The sequence below is a fragment of the Pan paniscus genome, chromosome 8, assembly GCF_029289425.2.
Source record: "Pan paniscus chromosome 8, NHGRI_mPanPan1-v2.0_pri, whole genome shotgun sequence".
NCBI lineage: Eukaryota > Metazoa > Chordata > Mammalia > Primates > Hominidae > Pan > Pan paniscus.
The window spans coordinates 105,829,393-105,847,055 of record NC_073257.2 but is presented as its reverse complement, the minus strand read 5'-3'; the positions used below and the strand labels follow the sequence as shown (position 1 = coordinate 105,847,055).

The 17,663-nt window shown below is 41.1% G+C and overlaps 1 protein-coding gene across 3 annotated transcripts in view; it reads right to left on the bottom strand.

Annotated features, from left to right (window-relative positions):
- Window positions 1-8,646: 8,646 nt before the first annotated feature.
- Window positions 8,647-17,663, bottom strand: part of LGI1 (leucine rich glioma inactivated 1) — a 40,469-nt gene continuing 31,452 nt past the window's right edge. For 2 of the 3 annotated variants that reach the window (XM_003825374.4, XM_055093160.1), the window contains 4 exons: window positions 16,622-16,693; window positions 13,880-14,049; window positions 13,442-13,606; window positions 8,647-9,835 (listed from right to left, as the gene is read on the bottom strand). In XM_003825374.4, the coding sequence (XP_003825422.1) occupies window positions 9,000-9,835; window positions 13,442-13,606; window positions 13,880-14,049; window positions 16,622-16,693 (1,243 nt within the window). In that variant the 3' untranslated portion in view covers window positions 8,647-8,999. The remainder of the gene's footprint in view (window positions 9,836-13,441; window positions 13,607-13,879; window positions 14,050-16,621; window positions 16,694-17,663) is intronic. The other variant, XM_014346609.3, reaches the window with a different exon arrangement.

Sequence of the window (17,663 nt, the reverse complement as noted above, 5' to 3'; positions counted from 1 at the left end):
AGGGAATGACAGATTTATGAAAGTATCATCTGAGCATCTGGTCCAGATATTTCTGAAGCTAGATGTTCTTTTATGTTTCAACTAGTTTAGTTAGGCTTCAGTAACTTACAACCAAAAAAAAAAAAAAAAAAAAAATTCCTGGCTGCCATGACTCCTCAGGGATCAGAATCTGGGCTGTGCATTTAGAAAAATCCTGATAATTCTGATACACTCATTGAGAGTGGACAGGATTTGAAAACAGGAAATGGGAGTATGCATTTACTCAGTGGAGCACTTCTAGTTGAGAATAATTTAAGCTAGTTGAGGAAATTTGGCCAAAATCACATGGCTAGAATACAATAAACCTCTTGGGAGCTTGATTCTGTCTTCTTTTGGGAAAAAAAAATATATATATATATATATATACATATATGTATATATATACTTTTAAAAAGTAAAGGCACACATCACTTAATATAAATTTGCTGACAGGGACGATGTGGTAGAATTGCTTCATTTTATCATTCAGGGATATCTGACTTTTATTGATGCAAAAGCCACACAGAAATTTGAAGAGCTATTTTTCACACTGTGTTCCCTCCACTGATGTAAAAACAATGACCACATTTTAACAACAGCAAGTTTTATTGGAACATAGGTAATTTTCTAGAGGCCAAAGTCCCTCAATGTTCCTCAATAAGAATGCATGCATATCACACACTGTGACTCCTGTCGTCTTCTATGTTGGAGCACACCAATGCTGCTGGGGTGGTCCGCTCACTTCACTGCCATCTTCTACCTGTAACTTCTTGGTGGGCCCCACTGCCTCACCTGGGTTTCTGTTCCACCTGTTCTTCTAGAGGTCCACAGACATCCTCAGCTCTCACAGAGAAAGATGTGATGGGGTGTAAGCATTTTCCAGCTATCCTGATCAGTGATTACAGCTCCTATACAATAATGTACCACTTCTACAACTCATACCAGCTTAGCAGAATGGAGTGGCCAAAATCCCAGATGCAGGCTCCCAGGTCAGACTTGCTAGCCGTATGTTCATGGACAAGTTGCTAATTTCATTAGTAAAATAGAGGTATTCAGAGTAACCACCTCCTGGGGTACTTGTGAGGCTTATACAGTATTTAATCTGCAAACCCACTCTATGACTATCATTATTCACATTTTGCAGATGAGTTTGATTAGCTTGTCCCAGGTCCTAGAGCTAGAGGAGGCCATATTGGGATGCAAATCAAGGTCTCCCTGACTCTTAAACACATGCTGTTACCACTATGCCCACTGCCCCAGAGAGAGAAGTATTGTGGACACCAACAGGATTGACCTACAGGCAAAAAAAAACAGAAAACATGTGTCATGATTCATTTATTCTTTAGACCCTTATAGAAGTTACTTTTGCCTCTTGCAAGTCAAATTTTTTGCATGCTGGCTTTTAGAAATAAGCTCCACTGGTTTGTAAATTATTTAGGGGTAAGGACAATTTTTTGCTCATTTTAATTTTCTTTGTATCATCTACCATAGTGCTTTGCACATAGTAGGTGTTCAATAAACATTTTCAGTGAAATTGAGCTTGTGTTGTGTCCATACGTATAAATACCTACCAAAAGCTCTATGATAATGGAGACACATCAAATTTCTGAGTGGCGTATCTGTCTATCTGGCAGTTTACAGAGTTCTGAATTTTTAATATATATTTTGTCTTTAGGCACTTTGTAGCATGGTGCCACTGATGGATATGATCCAAATGAATCTTTCTTTGCTTCTTAACTGGTTGTATAGCTGTGGGAAAGTTACTTTGCTATTCTAAGACTCTGCTTTCTCATCTGTAAAACAATACTATTATCATAGGATTAGAGTACGGATAAAGCCCTTAGGATAGAGGCTGACTCATAGTAAGTGCTCAGTAAATGTCACCTATCACTATGATTAAATTAAAATGTTAAAGAATATGTCCTATATTAAAGACATTTTATTTTAGAATTGTTAAATATGTGTGTATAGACAGGGCCAAGAGAATGAAGTATGAACAACAATTATCCTGAGATCTGGCATTATTAAGAGGACCGATTTCTGGGATACAGATTTGCTGGGAATTACTGTTAAAAGCTCCAGCTAGGGAGGATGCTCCCTCTGGGGCATCTCTGAGTAGTACTGACCACAGATGTGGATTCCTCTCTGGGGATAAAAATTTCAAAGGGCATAGGCTTTCTGAAAGTGCTAGTGTCAAACTTCTTGCCTTTTTACTCCCCATGGCTTAATTCAGTCAGTTCCCATCCTTCAGTTTTGTGAACCAGGTCTTAGGTAGATCTGCAGTGTGTGTGTTTAATAAGGATTTACTCAGGAAATAAATTGTGTCTCTTTCACCTTCAAGCCTACCCAGGTTACCAGTGGGGAGCTGGCAGACTGTCAAATCCTATTCTTTTGGGGTAATCCATGGCCAGGAGCTTTTGTGGAGCTGGGAACTCACTACAGGGGATGTGGCTGCTTGTCAGAGATGCAAACAGGAGCATTGAAGCTTCTGGGCTTAAGTGAGTTGATTTTCACCAAGTTTTTGGACCCTCTTCAAAAAGTAGGACTATTCTAGGAGCTTAGGGGTGGGATGGATGGAAGAATCACAGATTTCTAAGACACAGTCCTGACCCTCAGAGATGTGTAACCTGGTGGGACAGATGGATATATTGACAGCTAACCATAATGCAAGGTCACGTGAAACATGAGCCTTGCTCATGGTACAAAGCAAGGGGCCAAGAAACCCAGAGGAAGGAGAAATCACACCTAACTAGTTGGTTGAGAAGGACTAAGATTTCAAAAGCTAGAAAAGCAGGGAAAGGGCATTCTGGGTGGTTGGAGCCACTGAAGCACGGAAGCATGTCAGTGCTTAGATGAATAGAGATTGGCAAATTGTGTGGGTAACTGGAGTGTGGGCAAGGTAGAGGATGCAGGAGTGGGAGAAAAAACAGGCCAGATCTTGAACTCCACCTTCAGGACTTTCTAGGGCCATTTTAGGTCTTCTTGAAATGTGTTGTCCCTGGAGGCCCTGATGCTGTTGATAGAAATCATATTAAAATGCCTTATATCCCACATTATGATTGATATGTAATGATAAGAGCCGAGTTGAGTCAGTTGAGCTGTAGTCGTTTCAGTTACCTATAGGTGTGGTCCTGGGACCAATGCCAGTCCAGGGAGAGTTTGGAATCAGTTTGGGATAAGTACAGAACTTGAGACATTACCACATCAACCAAGTGTGTGATCGTTTTTCTAGTAATTCCTTTTTAATTTCCAAAAAGATTGGTTCACAATATATTGGTCCAAAATACACTGGAAATTATAAAATTTTGATGGTTCAAAAATTTTCATACATTGGAATTTTTACATAAAAGTTTAGAAGCATTAATCTGATTGAAATAATAGTACATTTTGAAGACATTTGACATTGAAAATGAACTTGAAGATAGAGCAATAGAAATTATACAGTCTGAACTGTGGAAAGAAAAAGGATGGAATACCTAGTACTTACCATCATATCTACATTACAGTAAATTATGCCTAAACCTTCTGAATTAGTTGGAGATAATTTTGTGACAAGTACAGAAATCCATTCAAACTAACCTGAAACAAAACAAAATGTGTGTGTGCATGGGTTGTCGTTAGAAGGTTATAGAAGTCCCTTGTATTAGTCTGCTTTTATACTGCTAATAAAGACATACCTGAGACTGGGTAATTTATAAAGAAACAGAGATTTAATGGACTCACAGTTTCACATGGCTGGGGAGGCCTCACAATTATGGCGTTAGAGCAAGGGGCATCTTACGTGGCATCAGGCAAGAGAGAGCTTGTGCAGGGGAACTGTCCTTTATAAAAACCATCAGATCTCGTGAGGTTTATTCACTATCAGGAGAACAGCATGGGAAAGACCCGCCCCCATGATTCAATTACCTCCCACGTGGTCCCTCCCACAACACGTGGGAATTGTGGGAGTTACAATTCAAGATGAGATTTGGGTGGGGACACAGCCAAACCATATCATCCCTTGAGGAATTCAAGGGCAGGGAGCTGAATCCAATGCTAACCAGCATGGAGGCTGTATACATATAAAGACCTGGTCCCCTTGATCTAAACAACTGAGAAGAGACATCCCAGCTCAGTTGTCTCAAGTTAGAGCAGCTACCAGGTTGCCTGAGGCTTTTATTGGAATTTTGTCACAGTTCAGTGCCTCCCTCCACCCAATCCTATTTCCATTTTCTCCTTCCCAGGTGATGACCTCAAGAGGACTCCTGAATTAATGTCTGTACAGTAACTTCTCAGAGTCTGGTTACCAGGTAACTCAACGAGGAACACTGTACCTCCCCATCTTCCTCTCACTATCCCTCCCTCCTCACTTCCTCTTCCTTTTTGCTCTCCCTTGTTCCCTCTTTTCCTCCCTCTTTTTCTCACCCTTTTTCTCTCTTCTTTCCTCTCTCTATTCTCTCTCCTGCTCTCCCTCAAACTGCGTAGTTTCTCACCTCTGCTCCTTTCTGAGCTCTCATGTCATTCTCTTCTCACTTTCTGACCAGTTTCCTCAGCTCTTCCGGCACATGGACCATGATGGCTGCCCCCAGATGGTGCCTTCAGCTCCCCAGTCACCATCACTGTGGTATATGCTGTTGGTATCTCACCCCGATGCCTTTACTGGGCTGATGTCCTCATCTTGCAGCTGCTGTGGGTGTCAGTTAATAACAGCTCATATGTGTACCCTTCTCTGGAGGACTATCCTTTACCAACTGGAAGCTTCTCTCCTGGAGATGCCCAAAAGGTTTTGCCCCACATGCCTTAGCCAATGACTGTCAGATGGGTGGGGGCATGCAAAAGTCCATCCTCCTTGCCTCAAGGCAGGACACACTCTGTGGTACAATTCACACTCTGGACAGCCCCCTAGGATCAGGTGCAGTCTGCCTTTTCCTGTCTTTGCATAGCATCTTCCCCTGTTCCATGCTGCTCCTCTCACTCCCTTCAGGTGTAGCCTCGGAGCACTCCCTCAATCAATCCCTCTGCCTCTAAGGAACCTGATTTAGGCTCATCTCCTTACAGATCCTGTGCCTGTGGCAAATTGGCTCAGCCTTTGCTGTCCTAATTCCAAATATCCAGGAGACAGAACTCTCTTAAAGTTCTTTCTCTTTGAACTCCCATTCAAAGACCAGTGCTCCCTACGTGCAGCTTGGCTCAGGCTGAGCTCAGCCCAGCATCTAGGACAAACACCTGGAGTTCATTTCAGGTGAACACTGGGAACACATTACAGGTGCAACCTTCTGTGGCTGCAGAGGAGACAGAGTTAAATAGAATAGGGCAGATGAAGGGTACCTGGAGAGGGAACAACTCTCAGAAAAGGCTAGTCAGTTCCTGCAAAGGTGAACCCTACCCGTGTCCTCCTCCTCAGTCTTTCTTGAATTAATTTTCTTGATCTTCTCTTTACCCCTCATCAATCTTCCCATCTACATGCCAAGTTCTAATCAGATAGTGAATGTTTGAAAAGTGGCACCACGTGATGGAGAAAGAACTAGGCTGAGTGTCAGGATGGAAGATGGTCCTAATTCAGCTAGCTCGCTTCACATACACCTCTGGGTCTCTAGCTTTAAGGTAAATTAGAGAGTCAATTTGCTAGCTTCAACAGTCAGTGCTTTTCTGAAAACAAGAAGGGCTGGCTGGGTGCTTTGGCTCATGCCTGTAATCCCAACTCTTTGGGAGGCTAAGGTAGGAGAATTTCTTGAGGCCAGGAGTTGAGATTTACCTGGGCAACATAGCAAGACCCTGTCTCTACAAAAATTTAAAAAATTAGCTGACTGTGGTGGTACATGCCTGCAATCTCAGTTATGCAGGACGACCACTTAGCCCAGGAGTTTAAGGCTGTAGTGAGCTATGATTGCACCACGACATTACAGCCTGGGCAACACAGCAGGACCCTAAAATTAAAAAATAAAAACAAATAGAGCAGAATCTGCGTCTTTTAATCTCTGCATTCCTGAATTCAGCACAATGCCTGGCAGAAAGAACATTGATAACGTATTTTTTAAAAGGAGCTATTCTCAGCCGGGTGCGGTGGCTTATGCCTGTAATCCCAGCACTTTGGGGGGCCAAGGCAGCGGATCACCTGAGGTCAGGAGTTCAAGACCAGCCTCATCAACATGGCAAAACCCCATCTCTAGTAAAAATACAAAAAAAAAAAAGCCAGGTATGGTGGCAGGCGCCTGTAATCCCAGCTACTTGGGAGGCTGAGGCAGGAGAATTGCTTGAACCTGGGAGGCGGAGGTTGCAGTGAGTCCAGATGGCGCCACTTCGCTCCAGCCTGGGTGACTGAGCAAGACTCCATCTCAAAATTAAAAAAGGAAAAAAGGAGTTATTCTCTAAAAAATGAAATGATGGAGAGTTACATTAAGATAATAAGGTAGAGCATGATCCCAAAGTATGCACTATTCTGAGTGTAGGGTGCCTGTCGGCAATAACTATCACTTGGTAAGGGCTCAGTTGTGCCAGTTCCATGTTAAGTATTCTACTGCTGTTGTGTAACAAATCACCCAAAAACTTAGCCATTTAAAACAATTTAAGACATTTTATTATGCTCATAGAGTCCGTGGGTCAGGCATTTGGACAGGACACAGTGGGGATGGCTTGTCTCTGCTCTGCAATGTCTGGGGCCTCTGCTGGGAAGATCTGAAGTCTGGTAGTGACTTGTGAGCTGGGGCTGGGATCACCCAGAGGCATCTTCACGCACAGAACCAGTGGCTGAGGATGGCCTTGTCTGGGTCTGTTGACCAAAGCACCTACGTGTGGTTTCTCCATGGGGGCTGGGCTTCATCACAGAACAGTAGCCTCAGGCTAGTAGGACTTTTGAAGGTGTCTGCTCACAGCTCCAAAATCAAGTGTCCCAGTTTACAAGATAGGAGAGAAACTTCATCATTTTTATGACCTAGCCTCAGAAATCAACTATATTATTCCCACCACATTCTTACAAGCAAGTCATAAACTAATTCACGTTTAAGAGTAGGTGAACTAGGTACTGCCTCTTGATGGGATGGGGGAGAGGCTGTCACAGAGCACATGTGATGGCAGATATTGTTGTGGTTATATTTGGGAAATAAAATCTGCCTTGCATGTACTGTCTCAATCCTTCCATTATCTTTGGAAGTAGGTATTATTGTCCCTCTTTACAGGGAAAGAAACTGAGGCTCAGAGGGGCTAAGCAACTGGCCTGTGGACAAGGCTAGTACATGGCAGAGTTGGAGTTCACCCTAGTCTGTACAGAGCAGGTGTTCTCCAGTAGCATATGATGCTGCTTACAGGAAAAGGAACTGAAAAAAATAAGACATTCAAAGGCCAGTTCGGGAGTGAGGTATTCTTCTCTCCCATAATCCTGATGTCAGAGTTAATATCTTCCCCATATGGGAATCTGGTTCCTGTGCATAACTCCCCAGGGAGTTGCTTCCCAGAAACTATGTAAGTATGTGTGTACCTTTGATGCCTCAAGTCTTCCAGATATGCACTGTGTGCCAGCAGCTGCTGTCTGCCCTCCCTGACCACACTTATATGGCAAAATAGTCCAGCAAACAATGAGCAGGAGCAAGCTCTGACCCTCTCCGTGAAGGCAGCACACAGAACCAGTTCGTGCCAGGAATATCTTCTCTGCCATGATCCCCCTTTAAAATTACATCTTCCCTTTAAGTGCAAACAAGAACCTAGACTTCCAGAAAGTCATCTTGATACTCCCAGGATACTTATAATCTGGAATCTTTAGAAGGTACTTTGCACTCACTGCTTGCTCTGTAGGTTTTTTGTGTTCTAACACCCCAGTTAGTCTTCTAAGGCCTCAGAGGGCAAGGTTCATGCCCTATTCTGCCTCAATCCCCCACCCCTGCTGAACAATACCCCATTCTTAGTAGGTAGGCAATAATTAGGTCAAAAGGCCTCAGAAAGTTTATTATGATATTATAACAGGAGGACACGTGCTTCTTTAAAAGCATTTTTTGAGAGCCTACTCTATCACCGGCATTGTGCTAATGACCCATGTGATCTAGAAGCAGAAATTTAGAAAATCAAATATGAGCCTTTTGGGCACTCTGCAGCAGGTAAATAACAAATCAAAATTGGTATCTAGAAGTGAAGCATCCTTGGTCAGATTAACAGGCCTTCATGACAGGTACATTTGAGGCAAGCACTGTAAGGTTACAATCTCTATCAGCTGTCAGATGTTTAGAAAGACCCTAAATAGGGTATTGAGATCCTAATTCTTGATTTTACTTTCTCCTAGAAATTGTCTGAGTGATGATTTTAGCTGGGCTTATCAGTCAGGAAAGGATGGGTCTTGCTGTCCTTAATTTCAAATCAGTCTTCTTGTAGTAGGTAAATTTCTCTACCTTTCTTTTAATTTGTCACCATTTCACCTCAAATTATCCCTAAAGGCCATGACCTTTGGAAATACCTTTGAATGTTCAAAATCAGCTGATCCAGCCACAGATAAACCTGGTCATAATCAATGGGTAATCAATATCATATTACCCATAATTTTATCTTCACTCATTCTTCACATCGTAAATCCTTGATCCAAATACAATACTATTATATAAAACTATTTCTTCAACATACCAACAACAAGAATGAAACAGCTCCTGTAAATAATTACCTCTGGGATATGAAAGAAAATGTAAACATTTTATTTGGCAGTTGTTTCTGAACACATGAATAAATAAATGGAAAAGTACATATTATTTCTTTTTGGAGTAACAGATACCATTAAACGCTTATTTACACATCTTCACTGCAAAGAACAGTTACACAATTAAATTTTGTCTTATAAAAGGTAACTTCCCACATCACTGGACTGGACAGTTAAGGATGGAGATACTGGTAGTGCTTGGTTCTAGCAGTCTCAATGTTTGAAAGGCATTCATTTGCAAGTGTGATAAGAAGAGTCATCATGCATTGAGTTCATCCAGGTCATGTACTGTAGAAAATTTCTGATGGCAGCCACAGAATTTGGTGTCTCATGCGCTTAAGTCAACTATGACATGTTTGTAAATCTGTGTATTTCCCTTAAAACTGGAAGCAAAAAGAAAATTACGCTTATTAATGGACACAAGTGTGAATGATCTTGGTGCCTGAACATTTAATTCCTGAAATTTCACAAATTTGGCTTTCTCTGCATCCCAGTTATACACTTGAGTAAAGGAGTAATCACTTCCAAGAATTGCATATTGGTAATTATTTATTTGAAGAGGCTGGAACACCATGGATCCTCGCGATGGCATCCTCTGAATATCCTGGAACGAGGAGCCTCCCCATTTCATGACTTTGGAATCACCAATGAATCTTGTCAAGCAAATGTACACGTCCCCTTTCACTGAGAAGTGCTTCACTGCGTACACATCCTCCATGTTAGGAATGTCAGTTTGGTTAGTGAATGATTGTGTTGCTTTGTTCCACTGATAAATTACAGGACGCTGGGAACTACTAGACAGAATTAAATGAGGCGTTCTGAGTGTCTGAGGTGTTCTGACTATTTCTAGATATTCCACATCAGTGTCCCTGTACCACGCATGTAAGGATTGATGGGAGTAGAATCCGTTTCCGTTCCATTTGTAAATGGTAGTAAAACCAGCTTTTGAACTGTCAGCAACAACAAAGTACCAGTTGTTTTCAATCTTGAATGTTTCAATGTCATTGGGTTTTCGGATTTTGAGAATTTCAATATCCTGGATTTTTATGAATTTATTTGCAAAACTGTCTCGCTTATAGATGTGAGAGCCACCAAACAGCTGGGCCACAATAACATAGAGCTGAGTTTCAATGACTATAGGCTTGCATACTACAGTGGATGTGCCTGGGAAAAGACAAAGGAGAGATTAGTTGTGTGGCCATCCTCTTTTGGAGCATGTAAACATGCGGGCTGGGGCCATACAACTTCCACCCAAATCAGCCTGAAACAAGAGATCTCCTTGGTTGATTAGGCAAGGCTGGTCTCCAAAGCCCAATGGCAGCAGTGTCCTAAAGTTCTGTGCCTTTGTGCCTCGTGGGGCCTTGTTGCCAACAATTGAGTTGTTAATGTCATATCTAGCCTGCGCTAGACGTTCAGGACACACAGCTATGGCCCGAGTGTTCTCCTCTTATTTCTTGCAGAAAGAAAGCATTAGTTTCCCTGACACAAAATGAATTAATCATAATTCTAATGAAAACTACTGTTTACTGAGCATCTATTATGTGCTTTCTCAATTTACCTCATTAATTTTCCCAACAATCTTAAGAGATAAATATTATCCTTTTTCCACATGAGTAAACTGAAGCTCAGAGAGGCTGTTCTGGTAGCAGAAGTCAGAGTTGGGGATTCAAAGCCAGGCCTACCAGCATCTCTATGCTTTTAACCCAAGCTGGGGACAAGTTAGCTATTCCAGGACTTCAAATTTGGTTTATCTAAGATCTTAGATAACCAAAGGCTAGCGTTGTGGTCTGGGTAGCCCATGGCTCTACTGTAATTGTTTTGCTCTAAGTCTGAACTGCTTCCTGCTCTAGAATAATTCGCCTTTCCCCTGCAAAGAAAGGAGATGCCACTTGTCACTTTTCTGGAGCTTTAGGTCACTGGTGGCAGGAGTGAAGAGAAGGAAAAGGAATCTTTAAGAAAATCGAAAGAAGGGTGCAGCCATGGGCACTGCTCCTGAAAGTTATTTTGGAAAATCACGGAAAATGATGTGGGATCTGTCAGTGGCCTAGCTTGGTATCCTCTGGGGAAGAGTTTGACATTTATCAGTAGATTCTGATCTTGCAGGAGTTTGGCTCTAGAAAGTCCAGAGACAGCTGAACAAATCTGGGCTTTAGGCCTCTTCTGACTACAGCGCTAGTGCGGAGCAGAAAGTTCTACATTAACTCTTTCTACTAATTGGCTTCATCCATAGGCAAAATAGTTTTATTTGTGACTCTTTTCAGGGCTAAACTGTTTGTATGATCTTAAGAAAATCATTTAACTTCTCTGAGGCTCAGTTTTCTTTTCTGTACAACGAGACTTTAGACTAGATTAAGGATGGCCACCAGATTCCAACACATGTACCAATACTGATTGGCTCATTGCGTGTGATTGTCTGGGGAACTGTGTTGAGAAGGATTCTGTGGCCGTGTCTGCACTCTACATGAAAGATTCCCATGATAGATTAGTGGTGCCTGTCTAGAGTGAAGGAAGGGATAATGACTGAGTATGGGGCACATATTTGTCATCTGCTATGGTTGGAATGTTTCTGTCCCTCCAAAATTTATGTTGTAGCTTAATCCCCAGTGTAATAGTATTAAGAAGTGGGGTGTCTAGGAGGTGATTAGATCATGAGGACTCCACACTCATGAATGGAATTTGTGCCCTTGCAAAAGGGCTTGAGCGAGTCTGTTAGATCCTTTTTGCCCTTCTGCCTTGTTAGGACACAGAGAAGGCACCGTCTTTGAAGCAGAGAGTGAGCCCTCACCAGATCCTAAATCTCCTGGTGCCTTGATCATGGAGTTCCCAGCCTCCAGAACTATGAGAAATAAATTTCTGTTCTTATAAATTATGCAGTCAAGGTATTTTTTGTTACAGCAGCAGGAAGGGACTAAGACATCATCCTAGACAAGATGAGCTCTGAGATGCCCTCAGAAAGTTTGCAGATGTATGATTTATTTCTCTTGTAAGTGCTCATCTAAAGAGTCATTCAAAGAAATTGATGAACCATACACAAGTAAGAAAAGCCTGGTTTCGACCGCACAAAACCCTGCTATAGTCCACTGGAAAACTTATGGGGGCCTAGGGAAGCATGACCTTCTTCCTTCAGAGAGAAGGATTCTAAAAGAAAGGAGGATTCCAAAAGGGTCTCAGTTTGGAAGGGATCCCTTTATTTAAGCAACCCCAGCCTCAAGCAAGCCCCAGACCTGTCTTGGTCCTTTGAGCAATGAGGGTGATGGCTACCAGCAAAATCTATCATGACCCTCCATGCCTTGTCTAAAGGGTTACCTTTTATGGGGAGGTGTGAGTGTTCTTGAGAGCAGATTTAAAGGTATTAGAAGCTAAAACTGATATTAAAAATTGTAGAGGGAGCCCTATGTTCTAACTTATGACTTACAATTTTAAAAATTATTAAAATGGGAAAGAAACTTAAGAGATCAGCTAAGTAAGCCCAGGCAAGGTGGTTCACTCCTGTAATCCCAGAACTTTGGGAGGCCAAGGCGGGTGGATCACTTGAGGCCAGGAATTCGAAACCAGCCTGACTAACTTGGTGAAACCCCATCTCTACTAAAAATACAAAAAATTATTGGGGCGTGGTGGCGCATGCCTGTAGTCCCAGCCACTTGGGAGGCTGAAGGACAAGAATCGCTTGAACCCAGGAGGCTGAGGTTGCAGTGACCCCAGATCACGCCACTGCACTCCAGCCTGGGTGACAGAGCAAGACTCCATCTCAAAAAAAAAAAGAGATCCAGATAAGTAAAAGTTTTCATAGAAAGAATTAGATTCCGGCCGGGTGCGGTGGCTCACGCTTGTAATGGCAGCACTTTGAGAGGCCAAGGTGGGCGGATCATGAGGTCAGGAGTTCAATACCAGCTTTGCCAATATGGTGAAACCCTGTCTCTACTAAAAATACAAAAATTAGCTGGACATGGTGGCACGCACCTGTAGTCCCAGCTGCTTGGGAGGCTGAGGCAGAAGAATTGCTTGAACCCGGGAGTTGGAGGTTGCAGTGAGCTGAGATTGTGCCACTGCACTCCAGCCTGGGTGACAGAGCAAGACTCTGTCTCAAAAAAAAAAAAAAAAAAAAAGAAAAGAAAAAAGAAAAGAAAAGAAAGAATTAAATTCCATGGCCAAATTAAGGGTGAAAAATATTGGAAAAATTTCCTCACTGCAGGGCTTCTCAGATCCACAGATGTCTGTATTATGAACCTACAAGACCAAGATATGGTTCATGAATTTATTGGACCACAAAATCCTTTTCATTACAAGGCATACATTAACATTTTGTAGAAGACACGTTTGTGTAACAAATTTGGGACTTATTGATCTAAAATAACCTTCTTATTTTATAGTTAAGAAAAAGGGGTTGAGGGGTGTCAGTGAGTATGAGCAGCTTGCCCAAATAGACTGTGGCAGAACCTGGACTAGAACTCATGATTCACCATCCAATACTTTTATTTGAAGAAAAATATTCAAATATTTACTGTTTATGTATTATACTAGACCCTATGCTAAGTTTCTTGAATATGTGTTCACATGATCTTATTAACAACCTTGTGAGCTAAGTATTAATATTATTCCCATTTTACAAGTGGGGAAATTATGGCTTAGAGAACAATCCCAGGTCACTTAACAAATGGTAGAGTTGGAATTCAAATGCTAAAGCATTCCCCTATACCACTCATCTTTCCTTGTTGCCCTTGGCTGAAGCAGTTTAAATTACCACTCAAAATATCATTAGGCTTTTCATACCTGTAATGTTGTCATAATTCCGGAAGGTCTTTTCCACATGGTCCCATTCAAGGAAAATGCATTTTCCAGTAAAAGGCTGAGCGATGACTACATACTCATCATTCAAATAAGAAAAAGTGTCTATGGACAATGATTGATAAGGCAGGTCTTGAGACTTTGCAAATTCTGCAAAAATAGGAAATGATAAGTAACTGTGAGCTAATACCTCTTTCCTTGGCTAGATCTTAAATATTCACAAGAAATACATTTATTTCAGAGAATAGTAAAATGGCCATTTTACTTTTAAACACATGAAGCATTGTCAATGGTTCATAATTTTTTTAAAATTAAATTGCTCAGCTAGTTTTTAAGATATAAAAAATATCAGTTCCTGCACATGAAAAAAAAAGGTAGCCCTTATTTTAATTTTTTGAGGTGGAATGATGATGAGTACATTACCTGTAATGATGCAATCGAAATCCTTCGAGGAGAGACTATTGATTTTGCGCTTCTTGTATTCTGGGGGGCCTTCGCAGTAGATGTCTTCAACAGTTGCATTGGTGTGGCCAAGCCATTCCACTAGCCATTTCAGTTTACAGTCACAATTAAATGAATTACCCCTCAGGTCCCTGAAAGACAAACTTGAGCTGCTTTTGCTGTACAAGGGCCCTACCCACGCAGGAAAGAGTTCTACATCAACAATTAACATGTGCAGAATGACCTTACCCGGCGTTGCATTCTGCCCTATAACCTGCCTGGAACCTGACTGACCACTCATTCACTTTGGGCTCAGAGAGTTAGCACCATGCACACTTGAAGACTACCCAGTCAATGGAACCTCATCACTTACTCCCTCTTGAATTCCAAAGCGGCTTAGTCTAGGGCTGTGCTGTCAATAGAAACAGTATATGAACCGTAATTGTAATTTAAAATTTTCTATAGCCACATTAAAAAAGTAAAAAGAAGCAGGTATAATTCATTTTAATAATATGTTTTATTTAACCCAATACATACAGAAGATTATCATTTTGACACATCATCAATATAAACATTATTGAGATATTTTACATTCCTTTTTTATACTAAGTCTTTGAAGTCCAGTGTGTATTTTATACCTACAATATATCTCAATTCAGATGCTAAATTTTACCAGAAATAGGTGATCTATATTTAGATGTCATAAAATTCATAATTGAAAAAAATAGGTGTATATACCCAAATTATTCCAAGCGTACTTAACATTTTCCAATAATTGAGCTGAGAATCAGCTTTTAAATTTAAATTTAACTGTTAAAAAATTAAGTAAAATTTAAAATTCAGTCTCTCAGTTGTACTAGGAGCACATTTTAGGTGCTCAGTGACCATAAGGTCTGCTGGCTACCCTACTGGACAGCACAGGTCTAAACGACAGAATGTAGTGATTATTGTAATGTATTTAATCAAGTGAGCTATTTGCTTTTCTTCTTCCTCACAGACATAATTAATCCTGATCCTCTTCCGTGGTCTACAAATTCAGTTTAAATAGGAAATGACTTTGACACAGCAGAGTTAACACAGACATACAATCGCTCATGCCTGTAATAAGTTATACAGCATAGACCATTTACATATCCACATATGACCCCAACTCACCAAGTTCTCTGTGTATTTGCATTGCTTCTGTTCAGGAATTCCACCTCCTTTCCTGGTCACACAGAATTCTTAAGATAGGTGCTGCCTACTCTTCACACCACACATAAATAATTTTTAAACGCCCAAACATTTAAAAATGTTTTTTAGAGGATACTTTCAAGAAAGCCAAGAAATCCACTAAAAGGCAAGTTGGCATGGATCCTTGTACTTCTAAGATAATTCTTGATTTGGGCATATTAGAGTAGGTCCAAAAGGCTAAACCCCTCTTGGGATTCCCATGAGAGACTGAGCCAATTTCAATATTTTTTTGTTTTGTCTTTCACTAGTGTAGGGTATAGACTGACACAAAAATGGGGTAAAGGACCCCCAATGAGCTACATCCCACGTCACCCATGGAGTGTGTTCTAACTTCCAAGACACTCCCAGAACTGACCTAGTCTCCCAAGAGAACTCTGACCCACACTAATGAGTGGCAACCTTTCAGGCTACTGTAAACCAGAGAGGATAACTATGGTCTGTCCAGGACTCTCTTGGAAGAATCCTGATTTGGGCATTCTCCTGGAATCAAACCATATCATTCAGGAATTGAGGTAATAGACATGGAGGAGGGGCTGGGGAAATACTGCAAGGAACAAAGAAAGTTTTTCATTAGGCTACTGATTTGAAGTTAAATACTGGGCTTGGAAGAAAGTACTTGACTCAGATTTTCTTTTTGTTTGTTATTGGAGAAAAGTTGTTTTGAATATATATTCTACAGACAAGTACCTGAATAATTTTTTTAAAAAGCTTTTGTTTTCATATATCCTTTCATTTGTTCCTGTCTTCCACCTTATGACATTTAAATACCTTTCTAATGTTCTGGAAGGCAAATAATGAAGCTGAATTGCTTTTGAGAGGTTTAGGCATATATTACTTGCTTTGCTTACAGCAAAATATACAAATTCCTTGCAAAGATCTTTCACTCGGAGGCTTAAAAGTCAAAGTTTGAAAGCTCTTTTGTTTGAAAAAGGGTCAAAAATAATTAAGTTCATTCCCTTCCTGGGGCTTAAGCCAAATTCCTGGGGATTAAGCTTAGAGTTGTTGTTCAGTCTAATGAGAAAAAAGGCAAACTTTTCTCCCTTCCCCCACTTCCTGCTCCATTTCTCTGTTGATTGACCAACCCAAGGATGTAACCTTTCATCTTTATTCTGTCAGTTTCCCAGACTCCTTTATGTTTTTCCTTTGTAGCCCTATTTCCTGGACCTCATGAGAAAAAAGGGATTTTGAAATTTCTAGCCGGGTCTCTTCCCACCCCGTCAAAGTCCTTTATCATCGCTCCCTGCCGTATTGACACACACTTTGTCAAAGGAATGCCTGGGTGCCATGTATTCAGAATTTCCAATGATAAATACCATAGAAGACTCAAATGTTAGTCCATGTAAATTTAAATTTTTGGCCAGTTAAAATTTAGATTTAAAAACCCTAATTTTAATTTAAAAGCCAATTAAAAATTATAATAATCAATACCAGGCTTCCTTGTTAATGACTGCAAATTAATTAATTGTTCAGTGATTTCTTAGGTCCTCTTACACATTTGTTAAAGAATCCAGGCCTTTGAAAATATCTTTTGGGAGTGTCTGGAGATTGTTGTTTGCAAGGCTCCTGGAAAAAAAAAAAAAAAGGTGATGTAAACTGTAGTGATAAATTAAACAAAGGCATTTAATGATAAAGCTTAGTTATGAGTCTCTTTTGTCATTTCCAGCCTACTAAAAGACTTGTGGTCCTTTTTGTTTCTTCTGAACTACTACTCAGATTCCTGCTATTGTCCTTTCAGTTCCTAACCTGTTCACTTCAACACCCACTCCATATTTATTTACTTTTATTTCTTGAGACAAAAGTCTCGCTCTGTCACCCAGGCTGGAGTGAAGTGGTGTGACCTCAGCTCACTGAAACCTCTGCCTCCCGGGTTCAAGCGATTTTCCTGCCTTAGCCTCCCGTAGCTGGGATTACATGTGCCCGCCACCATACCCGGCTAATTGTTGTATTTTTAGTAGAGACAGGGTTTCACCATGTTGGCCAGGCTGGTCTTGAACTCCTGAGCTTTAGTGATCCACCCGCCTCGGCCTCCCAAAGTGCTGGGATTACAGGCGCACTCAATATTTAAACAACACTTTATGTTGGTTAAAAACAACAATGATTCCTGGGCATTGATCTTTCCATTTAGAACAGAACACGAGAGATTCACACTCTTAGACGCTCAATCTAGGGGATATCTCCCAAATGATGACTAACCAAACTGGTGAGTGTCCATCTCCAAAATGCGCCCCCTCCTCTTGCCTGGGCTGCCCCTTCTGCCTGCTTCCTCCTCGCTTGCTCCGGAGAGCAACCAAACCTCCAACCCACAGTGCCAGTAGCTCTATCTCTTCCCCAGTACATCCTTTCTCCTTTCTAAAGCCCACGCCTCCTTTTCCTTTCTAGCACCATTCATTCCACCTCAGAAAAAAGTTTTCTTATAAAAACCTATCCATCTATTCTCTTTAATCATCCCCCTCTTTCTCCTTCTTCTGGTTCTTTTCCTGTGATCACAGGAATGATTTTCCCTTTCCCTTTCTATTTGTTCTTCCGTAAATCA